Here is a 14,085-nt window from a genome sequence, read left to right as displayed (position 1 = left end):
AGAGGTTTGAAGATATATTTCGAGATATATATCGAGTAGTGATAAACCGAAGCTGTCTAGCAGTTGTTGGGGATGTGAAGCACGGTGTACATGCTCGTAATCTGATGAAGATGTTTGACCAAGAGCCTTCAGTTAAGTGAGCTCGTTGAAAGTAATGCCGTCAGTATCAAGTGTCAAAGACTTACAGAACTATTGATTTTGTGGATTTATTTATCGCCACATGACTTTACATAACCAATTAAACGAAATAGCTATTGTGACGATTACATGTACATTAGTCAACAGATCAAACCATTAGCGAAAAAGGTATAGTGTTGCATCGTGTGGCGATTTATTTTGTTTGGATTGTGGAGTAATTAGGACAGTCAATTATTATTATTATTATTGTCTGAAGCTATGTTAGCTCCCCTTCTGGTTCTTACGTCTTTCACTGACTTTTTGTGAATTTTTACTGATGCATGCGTAATCTTTCAGGTTCTCCGTGGTGTGGTCCAGCGAGATCCATGTAGCTTATGGTATTAATTTGTGTGGAAATATTGTGCCGCCTGTAACCATTTTGTTGAATGCACATGGATTTGCAAATCTCTCACCATTCTCTTTCCTTTCTCCCGGTCATTTCGTGTTGTCCCGTGATTTCTTCATACCCGTCGTTGTCCATTCAGACTTTGGCGTTTAGGTCTCCCATCAGCATTGTTAGATCTCTTCCTGAACACTTCACCATGATCGATTGCAGCCTCTCGTAATACTGATCTTCATCGTCGTCGTTGCTATGATTGCTGAGTGCATAACATTGGATGACATTTATTGTGGTCCCCTTCTTTGTTTCGAAGGGGACTTTGATGACCCTGGATCAACGAGATTCCCATCCTATAAGCGCATTTCGTGCTTCTTCGGACACCATCAGAGCAACTGCCTGTGTGTGAGGAGCATTTTCTTGTTCATGACCACTGTATAATAGCATCTCTTCCGAATCTATCCTTTTCTATCCAACTTAGGTACAATGGGTTTCACTTATTCCGAACACCGTTAAGTTGTATCTCCTCATTTCTGTAATCATTTGACTGGTCCTCTCTGTCTCTCTCATTGTCCGGACATGCCATGTACTTATATTAATTGTTGCTCTAGTTGTTGGAAAAGGCAGCAGCCTCGTGACGTTTGAAGAATCTCGGCTTTCACCATGATGCGTCATAATTCTTTCTTCAACTCAGAGGACAGAGTTTAAATGGTTTAATCTGTCCATTCTGACTAGTTTTTTCCCGAAAGGTTTTCTATAAGATGGGGTTGCTGATCCCATGCCCAACCATTCTACTTTATCCGGGTTCGAAACCGGCAACAGCCCTGGAACAGCTACAGACGGATTTAGTCTTTACATTTGAGTATATATCGTTCAGATAGACGGTCAACAAGGTAGGTAATAAGCAGCAGTACCTAAAGTCAGAGAACGAATAGAGACGTATATGTATTGATCACGACTAATTACTAGATGTATAGAACAGTTAGAAGGATAAAAATAACTTATCAGCTACGTGCAGTCTGATTTTATTGCTCATCGAATGTCCTATCATGTGTGTTCATTTATAACAAATCTGTTCCATAACTTCATATTCAACTGAATTGACCAGGTCTACTGCTACATACCGATTTGTTGAAGCCACTAAAATGGATGCATAATGACCTTTGAATCTGTCAAAGCTTAGGTTATGATTACTACCCATACTATGTGGAAAAAAATTACCAACTGATATTCCATGGAGTTGATGAAAACTCACAACTCTTTCATTTGATAGCTGCTAGTGTAATAAAAATAATTTCTCTACTCCCTCCATCATATTTTATCTGCTCCTTATATAGACTTTGATCCTCAAGCTACGTTGCTGGGTTTGTAAAGTTTTATAACCCTTTCTCATCAAGACAATAATAAGAACCAAAAAAATCTGAACATTAAATTATTTGGATGGTTTTTCCTCAGAGTGTATTGACAGTTAAAACAAAAAGCAATGATCGTTTGAAATGTACAATAATTGAAATAATACTCGGACATCTCGGACATCATAGCGTACATTTTTTGACCAAAATTCTACTCATTGACTTTTACAGTCGGAAAATTTTGTTTCATCAAACCATCAAAAGGTTCCTGAATTTCATTTGTAAGAGTCAAAATAACAGTATGGATGATATAGTCAGAACTAAAAAAAGGCGAATATGATCCAAAAAGAACAAATGAAGTGGACAAATTAGAAGTATCAAACCATGTTGAAACCCAAAAATTCAGCTAAGAATAAGTAAACTAATGAGTCTGTGATTCTAAGTTTAAACAAAAGCAAATATAAAAATTTCACTAATAAACAATCATTATTGACTGGAATTGAAGCATTAAAACTCCGTATTTTGTGACGGTTAATTTTAAAAATCAGTGATTTCATAATTTTATGTTATGTCATGGCTTCTCGGTCTTGAACTTACATGTTAATCTTGAGATTTTTATTAGTAACAATATCTGAACTATAATATAATTCATAACCGAATGAATAGTGACCACCAGACAAAGAGCTGAAACTGCGCCCATGAGAAGGATGGTAATATATATTTTAGGTGACTCAGGAACTCTACAGGGACTTAGTAGGTTTGTACTGAAAAGAAGTAAAGCTTTTAAATATTTCGGTTACTTTGAAATAATGAGTTTGGTTTCCTCACAGTTTTCTAACATTTATGTTGTTTGTGGGAATATATTTCACTTACATTGTATCAAGAATATCATCTGATAGAAAGATTTATAGAATCAACAGACAAACGAAAGATTTACATCTTATCATAAATACGATATCTTGCTGATAATCAATCTTTCATTTTCATAATATCAGTTGGAGTTTTCAACTACTCACTAATTTGAAAGCTAATCTAAATAAATATTTTAACTATTATTTAGTTTATTGATCAAATCATTGAACTTACTCAAGGTTAACTGAGGACAGCTTAACCGATCAAGCATTTAATCGTCCTAAATCCCTTCGAGAAGTTACTGTTTTGTTATAATAGATCAGATGTGTTAAAAAGTTATTTTACTAACATGATGTAAATATGTCAGAAACTATTGTAACCGATTTCCCTTGTTTCACATTTCCACTACGATCATTTATTGAAGCAAAAGTTTCATTTAATAGACGAAGTGGCACTCATAAACTACATTTCCCAGATCCTTCTCCAAAGTGTTCATGGAATATACCAGCACAAGATTTCAGTTTATACAAGTGGGAACCGAATCCCCCTGAAAGAAACAGTCGTAAATCGATAAAACCTGAAAGAATTAAAACTGTGAAACAGGATAACGACAATGATGATAATAAGATTACAGAATCAACTGGGGAACATGATAGAGAGACAATTCCTAGATTAAAATTTGTCAGATCTATGAGACCTCACACAGCCAAGATTTTATTTGTCAAATGTGGGTCGTTTAAACCAGGTCCATATATAATGCCCAAACCACATGATCATCGGGGAGTAAGTTTTTTTTCGAACTATGTTTTGGGAAGTGAATATTAGATTTTAATTAAATCATTATATTGTGCTGTTATGGTGATATTTGCTCCTGGCGGAGTTAATCAACAATGCAGTTCATATAATTTATATCTTTCTCGTTTTACAAAGTAGACTGGTCACTATTGATGCAAAATTCTCAATAACTAGAAGTAAAATGTATTTCGTGCTGATCTATTGAAAAAAGCTTCTTCCTAATTAGTTTATTTTTACCGTGATAAATAATTCCCAAATCTACCCAACAAGGTTGACCATTAATAAAAATATATAATAAATTCATAGACTTCGTCAACTTATCAAAAATCTTTTAAGTTTGTCACGAAGGTCATTTAGTTGCATAAAATACAGTAATTATAAACTTTCATCGAAGTACCTAGTCTCAGATTCCTCTAAATATTAAAGAGCTATATTTTGGAGTATGATGATTTTTGTTTTTAGATCAGAAGGAGTTTTATGGAGAATTCAGTATTTTCATAGTTGAAATCATGAGTCGATTGAAACTATACCACCATAGAAAACCCGGAAGCACCGTTTCGTCCTACCATGGGACTCCTCAGCAGTGCTCATCCACGATCCCGTACTCGCGAGATTCGAACCCAGGACCTACAAGTCTCGCGCAAGAGCACTTAACCGATAGACCACTGAGCCGGTATCCAACGGTGTTAATGTCTAGCTTCAACTGATCCACGAAGTTGAGCAACCGTTCACCAAATGTCTTCAGTGAGTTGATATCTCTATAACAGACTCGGTTGAACTCCACTGGTCACTGCTTCCCACTAGGTTTTCCATAGTGGTCTAGCTTCAATTGACTCATGATTTCAACTATGATTTTTGTTTTGTCCAAAATGGAGATCTAGTAAGCTAGGTGTTATTTTGAAATCTGTTTCAAAATCTTCCTGTCTTCTAAATATTTATGTCTTAACTGTCAAAAGCTATGGTATTTGTTATTATGTTTAATATATTATTAAACAAAATCAGAGAGAAAGAATGAGTTATGTTCGATGAAATTAAAGTAAGCTGTGAACTAAGCTTTTTACTCGGTTGTGTTGATTAACAAAATACTTTTGAAATACTGAGAAACCGTTTGTTTCCCCAGAAACATGTACTGCAAATTGAGACATTATCATGTAGCTAGTAAACTCAACATCTGCATAACTATATCAAGATAAAATGATTCCCTGATATCAGTTGATATTTATCTAGTTTTAAATGATGACTGGATTGTTTCATCAAGTTGATTTAATGAATTGATTGAGTCAAATATGTTTCAAAGAGTTCTTCGTAATGGTTAATCAGTGATGGACCTATAGAAACACTGTATTGTGTCATAATTTTACTTATAAATGGCTTAGAATTGTCATTAACGTACTAATTACAACAAAAACTTTTTTTATCACATATATTCTTTTTCGAATGGTTACCTCTGGGTTGTTAGTGACAGGGATTAGTCAATCGAATAATTTGATTTTCATTTAGCACCTAGGTTTAGAATAAACGAACATAATTGAGACTATCAGTTACTGCCTGGACAGCCTAATGGTAACATTGTTAGATAAAAAAAATACCAAGCCGTCTAGGTTGATAAAGATGATAAGAATCTTCAAGGACACGGACTAGCGGATGGGTAGAGAGAGATTTCATTCTATTAACAAGTGCCAACAACTACGAAACTCAAGTCAAGTATTCTTGAGCTAGCCTAAAACACCAAGTAATGTTAAGAACTACAGATAGAGAACAAAGTTCTTTTGATTACTTTTGCTTTAAATCCTTTGTTACAGAAAATGTATTTTAACATTTAGACGATGGAAAGTTTTAAGAGGTAATTTGTTGGCCCAAGTATTATCATTACTCTAATTTCTCATCAAGATTTAGTAAATCGTGAGGAATTCCATGAACCCATTGAAATTTACACCTATTTCTCGCATAACCTTAAACGGAAACAGTTTGAAATCAACCATTCAGTGAGTATTTCTTACATAAAATTAATATAACGGAGAGAATAAAGATTTGTACTTGCATCCGGATACTAGATATAACGATAAAATATAATACAATCAGTGAGTCCAACATAGAAAACACAAAATTCATACCTTCGTGCTTCGGATAAAGTTGCAGCAAACAGTAGATTGTGAAAAATCAGATCATTAAATAGATCACATTAATTTAGATACTCAATGTTCCATCAATATTAGCTGGGAACGAAATTCGACCAGACTGCAGCTTAATTAGCACAAAATAAGTGCAGTTAACATCGAGTGATATTAGAACTGAGAGTGAAATTGGAACTGATGTTCTGAATAATTTATTTTAAAGTTAGAAAGGTACTATAAAATTGTTTATAGTACTGTCTGTCTCCAAATTTACTGACGAATGTCAGGTGATTTCAGATACATGTGTGATATTATTGTATTCGTGCAAATTATGTACAACTGACATCAAATATCAAGGTTTATTTTGCCCCCTATGACATAACTATTGTCGGTGCCAAAATGTGGAAATTGTTCGATTAATATTTATTTATTTATTTTCAGTTGACTCCTACAAATGAAAGTAAATATCCAAAGTTTATTACAACATATGAAAGAGATCCGATGAAATTGAATCTCCTAAAGAAGACAAGACAACAAAGTAAGTATGCATAACAAATCAATTTAACTGTGCTCTCTAGTATGGGGAACAAACTGTGAAAACACAGTTCTACGAAAACTTCCGAATTTTTTCCTGAAACCATTAAAACAAGACAAAAAATGGGATAAAGAACTGTACCTACCAAAAGATCCATACCCAAACAGAGAGAAATGTTTTACAGTAAACTATTTTATTTTGAATATATTAATGTTGACTTTTTCTACAACAGAGACATCGACTTCAATTTCGTGATCCACATGAAGTTTTCTTAGATAAAGTTGCTAATAAGTTGGAAGTATTATGGAGGAATCGAGACCATAGAATCTATCTCTCTAGAAGAAATACGTTTGGATAACTAATAACAGAGCCGAGAAATGAGATTAGTTATCTTTACCTCAATTTTCTTCTGAATGAAATCAGTATCAAACTGTCACTAAAATGAGGCTTTTCACAACTTAAATTTCTAAATAGGTTTCTTTTCAAAACAACTGATCACAAACTGATAACATACACCTTGATATTTAAATATTAAGTATTGTAAATGAATATAATGACTTTCTTCCATACTTAAAATTTTCTGTTTAGTACGAAAAAATTTTACTTCAAATTTATGCCTATAATATAATCTAAATTTATTTGCCTTGCGAGATTCGATAGGCGGGATCGTGGATGTGGACTGCTGAGGAGTCCCACAATAGGATGAAACGGCCGTCCAGTGCTTCCAGGTTTTCCATGGTGGTCTAGCTTCAATTGATTCATGATCTCAACTGTTAAAATTTATTTTAATTTAAACTATTATATTCGGTAAGGCTATTGTTTGTACAAATCGGTAAATAATTTTGAAATTATGTATGAAATCATCACTTATTTAAAGAAAAAAGTAATTTCGAACCAATTTTCTTCAATAAGGAATCTCTTAACTCTGTAGTTTGTAGAGGATTAATTCTTCTACATTTAACTCCAATAAATAAATAGTATCCCGTTAATTGAATATTTAACGTAGGCTAAGTCTCCTAGTAGAGTTATGGGTTTACTCAAGATTAACCGACTTCACTCAACACACTATATTCCTCGACAATCAACCAGTAGAACGGTAACATTTGTTATGTCACTAATGCAAATGAGTTTCATCAGTCACTGATGCTTATCAGAATTTAGTGAATCCACCTTGAAAAAATTTCGTATCATGTGTTTTATGTACAGTTGATTACATTTATCACATGGAATTTACTATCTCCTACTTCTGACAGTAGTAGTTTCATTGAATTTCTGACTATATTTATTAAACGAAAAATTCAAAGGAGATAGAAATCAAACTGCTGTTACTTAAAAATATGATAATTTCGATTTATTTGGATGTAATATGATAATAGAATATTATTACGAATCGATAGACAAGTTAAATATTGAATCACATCATATCCAGATTCACAAATCATGACCACTAATTAAGAACCAAATAACAGAATAGACAATAATATATTCAACACAAATACTGGCAGTTCAAACAGAGAGTAGAGACCAAAGTGAAATCAGTGTTTAAATCAATAACCTCAAAGCATTCATGATATTAGTGGTCTCACAACATGTAACAAGCTTAATAGCTGTTTGTCTTCACTTACTGGTCAATCACATCTTCATTCAATTAGTTACACATTAGAAAAATTCTGTTGTTATAAGTAATCAGACTACTTGGAAAACATTTTATCGAAACGGCCTACAACATGAAGTAATAATGTTAGTATTAACTATGGGTAAGAAACTTTAAAATCAACAATTTACAAGTATCCATTAATTTTTGTTCATTGTATTGCATATTTATTTTTAACACCTATTCAACTATATGTCGCTTACTAAGTAACAATATTCAAGATTAAAAGGTTATAATTGTCAAGACGAAATATGAATCCTTGAACTTTCTCATTTCTCATATGAGTTTTTAAAATCTTTTTGATTAAGAATCATGTTGAATCGTTGTAATGTATATATCATAAGTTAATCAATTCTTGTTATATCCCGTGGCGAATTATGAATGGTAACTTTGAGGACTACTTATGAACCAATATGATATGTATATTTCCTATTGTATAATTGTTAAGTAACTAAAGTATCCATATTCGTGTCCCTCTTATGATAAGCTTTATTTTGACATATAGACTATTATTATACGATTTACCATTATTCAGTTATCCCTAGTCCACTAATTACTGTTCCTCCTATTCACAGCCACATTTGGCCAATTATTGTACAAATGTTATTTTCTATTTTATGGTACGATGTGGTCAGTTTGTTTGGTATATAAACCCAGTATGTTTGAGAACAATGATTCATATTTCAGAGGCTGCTATTGGTGTTCTGGACTTCATTGGCTGGGCTAGGCAGATAGCAGGACTGATAAGTACTCAAGACTACTCATACGGGTTTTCGTGTATCATTGCTCTGTTCGACAATACACTGCTCTCTCATTGGCGGGGATCATCACGTTATATATCAACTGGGCAAGAACGCATGCAACCGATATAACACTTCTTTTTTTCACTCACATATTAATATAATAAGTGTTTGCTTAGTCTAAATTAATTTCAAAACTTACTATTTTCTTTCTTGTATCTCAATACTTCCCTTATTAGTACCATGTGAGAATAGATATTAAGGCATTTGATAAATGTCATAACTTGTGGCCGATTAGATGTTCTGTTAACGTATGACGTGATAAGATCACCAATCAGAGAGCAGCGAATTATCGATTGGAACAGTGACACACGGAAACCGTATGAGCAGTCAAGAGAACTTGTCGATCCAGCTGTGGAACAGCCCACACCCCATTTCTAGTCCAGAACAGCCTCTGCGGTATGAATCATTATATTTCAAACATACTGAGCTTATATATCAATCAAACTGACCACATCTTACCCATAAATAGAAAATATCATGTGAACAAGATTTAGCCAAATGTGGCTGTGAATAGGGGAGATAGTAAATAATAGACAGGGCATAATTCAGGAATGGTAAACCATATAACAATAGCTTATAGGTCAAAATAAAGCTCATAATAAGGGGGACATGAATATGAATAGTTTAAATTCATTTAGTATTGTTTGTCTGAATCTTCCCATCTATGTGTTAGGACTGAAACTGGTCAGTCTCTAATTGGCATATGTGCATACTTTGCGTATTGCCTCGATATAGCTTTAATTCACAAGCAAGTGGCTATCAGGACTCAGTGGCCGAGTGGGTAACGCGATGGCGTTTGAAGCGAAAGGTACTGGGTTCGAGTCCCAGAGTGAACATCAACTCTGAGATGCAGGTGCATCCAGCTAACGAGTCCCAAATAGGACGAAACGCGCGTCCAGGATTCCACTGCTAGCCACTGTCCATCTCTGCTTACCATGAATAGTTTAGTTACTTAGCAATTATACAATAGGAAATATACATATCATCTCGGTCCATAAAAAGTTCTCAAAGTTACCATTCATTATCCTTATCGGGGTATGACAATAAATAAATTAAAAAATTAGTCCATAAAATTTTAAACACTTTGTAGATTATTTAAATCATAAAAGAATGAATATTTAAATCGATCGTTTAGATGGATTATTATTATGAAAAACGAAGTTCACATTCTAAAACTTTTTAATATTTGTCATCCACAGTGTATTACACAAAATATATTTCTGGAAATAAAGTCACAATCCTAGAAATTCCTTTACCTGATTTTTGTTATAATGAGGGTATATTTATAAAAATATCGAACACTTGTAGTGACCTGCATTTCTCGACGAGAACACGATTGGAATAATGGAAACAGTTATTATTATTATAACCAATTGTACAAGTGATTGTTTTATCTTACTCGTTGTTGTTTAACTGTATCAAAGTCACTTTCCGTTCGGTCATCCGCCTTGTTTGGTTCGAACTTTCTTACTCTCTGCTCCTATTGCCTGTACTCGTTGGCACATCTTGGTATCCTTTCGATACCACGAGATCTCCAATAAATATACTTTATCTGGACTAATTAAAGTCTTCTGGTTTGCGAGTTATCGATGGAACCAAGTCGTCTTTGGGCGCGTAATCTTATTGTAGTGGTGATCATAGTCAAGCGAGACTCAACGCCATTTACACACTAATAATATGAATATTGGATCATTGTTTAAACGTAAATTGACATATGGCTTTCTGATAATTATAAGAGGAAAATCAGAACAGAAGAAACAAAACAGATAACTATGAAAACTAATTCTGAAACAGGCCAAAAAATAAATTGTTCGTCTCATTATGATAACCATTGATTCTGAATCAATATCACAGTATCTCATTTCATATTCAGAGAGTTTGGATAACCATCTATCCTGTCACATTACAGATTTCGGATCCTGGAATCCTAATATTTTAAACAAAGCTTCAGACGAATCATCATTTGCATCGTTGACATCAGCTTTATTCGTCACTCCAGGAGTGTTTTATTTAAAATACTTATTGAGGCACATCCATTTAATCCAACTCCTAAGATAAATTGTCTTTAATTACTCAGTATCGATGCTCTCAGTAAATTTTATGTTCACCCAATCAATGCTCACTACATCTAATTCTACGGCTTCGATTACAGTAAGTCACTATCAATTTATCAAATAAACATCAAAGTAAGCAATGATGATAATATAAAAGTAAACGCGGTGAAAAGGAAGACAAAAGAAGCGCCAAATATCGCGAAAATTCGATTTTTACTCCTTGACGTTGACTGTTTTAAGGGAGATATCACTGTCAGAGTGATTCATAAAGATACGATGCAAATTTGGCGTTAATACAATGGAACCATTCTCACCGACAAATCACATATAAAACCTAAATTAATAATTCTTGTGTAGTTTTACTATGAATATAGTTACAAATTCATGATACTGTAGTGACCGGCCAGTCTCGATAAGAACACGATTGGAATAACAGAAACAATTATTATTATTGTAACCAATTGTACCAGAGATTGTTTTACTGTATTTGTTTAACTGTATCAGATTCACTTCTTGTTTCGCTATCCGCCTTGTTTGGTTCGAACTTGCTCACGCACTGCCCATTTCGCCTGTACCCATTGGCACGTCTCGGTATTATTTCGATACCACGAGATCGCCAATAAATATACTTGATCTGGATTAATAAAGCCTTCTGATTTACGAGTTATCAAAGGAACCAAGTCGTTTGTGGGCGCGCAATCGAATAGTAGTGGTGATCATAGTCCGTCCTCGACTCGACATCCACTACAAGCTGGTGAGCCGTATTTGGAACACGCACTACAATACAAAGGAACCTAACATATTCTTCGCTTTTTGATAAAAGTGATTAACTATGATAGTTGATCATCTCATGTTTGAAATTTACAGCCAAGTATGTGAGTCACGATGCAAAATTGCTATTCATATGTTATCATTTACGTTTTGCAATTATATAAGTTCTATTAAAAGAAACGGGTGAGTTCGGAGATGTAGAGTGTCACCTGAATTTTCAAACCTTGTCAGTTTCCATCAATCGACATATGAGTGAAGTTGTAAAAGAAACAAATGATTACCTTCCGAAGATATGGCTTGTTTTCGTACAATAGACCTTTGAAATAACACAAAAATAACAGTGAACATCTTTTATATGTGTTTACGTAGTTGTGGTGTTTGTATGAACCAATGATTCCCTTGTATTGATGACTGTTTTGATTTTGAATTCCAAATACAACACGTTCGTTCGTGCTCATCTAGTACTTCTTGAATAAATTGCGTCGTTTCTAGGATTGCTAGTTTATAGCATAATTCAAGTACTCCAAATCATCACTTTGGCGTCGCGATGGAACCTGTGATGGAACGGTTGGATATACATTCAGATTTTAACGCTTTTGAAGATCACAGTAGTCCACTTTGCAGTTATCACACAAAGGAGCTGTTTTAAGAGCCCATGCACTGATGTTTAGACCAGTAACTACGGTGGTTACAATCACTCGGTGACGTATTTATTTCAGAGTCAACTAATTTGGACTTAGATTCAGAGAAATCTTTAGGTATAAACGAAGAAATGAATGGTTCTGTAATGGAAAATATAAAGAATGATATATCAAAACTTGGGCTGATTCCATCTTACATTTAATATGGAAATATATGCTTTATTTACCTACAGGTGCTAGAAGTGTCCGGTAAACACCAATGAATTTTAAAACCACGTTATTCATCAGTGGAATTCATTACATCCTCGGTTACATACCGATCTGCCGAAATATGTTGGACATTGTTTGCTGATTTTGTATTTGAATTAATAAACTTGGAATTTAATGTAAATAAAATATTACCTAGTTATCCGAGTCAGCATTTATGACCTGTATTAGGCTTCACTGTTGCTCTCAGGATCGACAATGTTGTCAACTTCAATTTCTACCTTTGCTCATGATCAGGAGAATTTTTAAAATATTTTGAGTAGACTGGAAACTACCTAACCAAAAAATAACACAAACGAAATAAATGTAATCACGATAATTGAATTGATCGAAATATCCAAATACAGAAAAGTAACGTTCCAACAGATCATAATAATACAACGATCAGAATAAGCTGTGATGGAAAAAAAGAAGGGGACTGAACACGTCCGAAATTCCAAGGCTATCAATGGTATCAATGTTTGACAAAGACTTTCCTATGTCTTTGGGACCAGTGTTTGTAGTAATTGCGCCAAATATTTTGATTTCAACCAGATCATCGTAGACATTATATTTCTGAATCCCATCTGTTGACGCATTCAAAAGAAAGTCGAATCACTTGAAAGACCACCAACGCCAGTACTAACACAGGCCATCTAGCCTCTTGTCCTTTAAAAACTGAAGCTGAAGACAATTAAAAAACCATGGACTACCATTATATTCGTTGTGTTTATAATAAACGACCGAGGAAAAATGAATTAAGTGAAAACTAGAATACGAATGTGATGGAATATACATTTCAATGACTGAATTCACTAGCATTTACATTAATAATCAACAACCAAAGTATAATTAGATTGAACTAAACTAGAACAATGGCAGAATTGGATTAACACTAGAATTAAACCTCTTTGTAATTTAATTTGATTTATATGGTCACTGGCTTTTGGAATCACCAACAACTGTATTAGACTAGTAATAGAATTGTAGCAACATACTTTTATGACGAGAACGCGATTAGTATGATGGAAACAATTATTATTATTACAACCAATTGTGCCAGTGATTGTTATACTGTACTTGTTTGTTTAACTGCACTATAGGCACATTTCCCTCCGTTGCCTGTGACCTTGCACCAACTTGCTTACACTCGGCAGTTCCGCCCTTAAATTTTGGCAGGTCTCGGGATTCTTTCGAGATCACCAACAAATATATCTTATTGCAAACATTAACGGACTTCTGGTTTTTGTTCTACCGAGGGAACCAAGTTGATAGCTGGTACGTAATCTTCATTTAGTGGTGATCATAGTCAATCTCTTATGTGGAAACATTTTATTAGTCTTCAACTGACATTGGAGAAGCACTGCGACCTGGCCAACACAGTTTGTTAGACTACGTTAGGTAACTATCTCATTGTATAATCCATTTGTATATACTCGTGAAAACTTTTCGGAAAATCTCTCTGTTCTTCCGTCCGACTATTTTTTAATTCTTCCATCACTGACTTGACCTACACATTATTTGTTTTCCATTTGGCTTAGTTGCAATCATTACTACTATAACGCTTACAGACCCTTATGCATCATGCTGAGAATTCTATATTGTACCAAAACATAGTATTGAACAAAGCCACCAATTAATTAATGATAGCCTACTCAGGGATGTTGTTATTGACTTCGATTACTGTTTCACTCCTGTCCTACTTGAAGTTTTTATTTCCATCCGCTACAATACTGGATGAGTATCTCAATGAG

General features: G+C 34.1%; 1 protein-coding gene and 2 non-coding genes across 3 annotated transcripts; all 3 read left to right on the top strand.

Annotated features, from left to right (window-relative positions):
* Window positions 1–3,078: 3,078 nt before the first annotated feature.
* Window positions 3,079–6,417, top strand: Smp_167510 (hypothetical protein; the record flags this gene model as incomplete). The annotated part of the gene is made up of 3 exons (XM_018790758.1): window positions 3,079–3,501; window positions 6,069–6,165; window positions 6,206–6,417. The coding sequence occupies 3 exons, from the start codon at window positions 3,079–3,081 to the stop codon at window positions 6,415–6,417; spliced, it is 732 nt and encodes a 243-aa protein (XP_018645997.1).
* A 2,870-nt stretch (window positions 6,418–9,287) lies between these two features.
* Smp_tRNA_01910_Gln_TTG.1.1 lies at window positions 9,288–9,386 on the top strand. The gene has a single exon. It is a non-coding gene (tRNA).
* Window positions 9,386–9,452, top strand: Smp_tRNA_02077_Gln_TTG.1.1. Its single transcript has one exon. It is a non-coding gene (tRNA).
* Window positions 9,453–14,085: the final 4,633 nt, after the last annotated feature.

This window comes from Schistosoma mansoni, assembly GCF_000237925.1.
Source record: "Schistosoma mansoni, WGS project CABG00000000 data, supercontig 0037, strain Puerto Rico, whole genome shotgun sequence".
NCBI classification, from domain to species: domain Eukaryota; kingdom Metazoa; phylum Platyhelminthes; class Trematoda; order Strigeidida; family Schistosomatidae; genus Schistosoma; species Schistosoma mansoni.
Note: the sequence above shows the minus strand (reverse complement) of the source record. Positions and strands in the feature narration are given on the sequence as shown.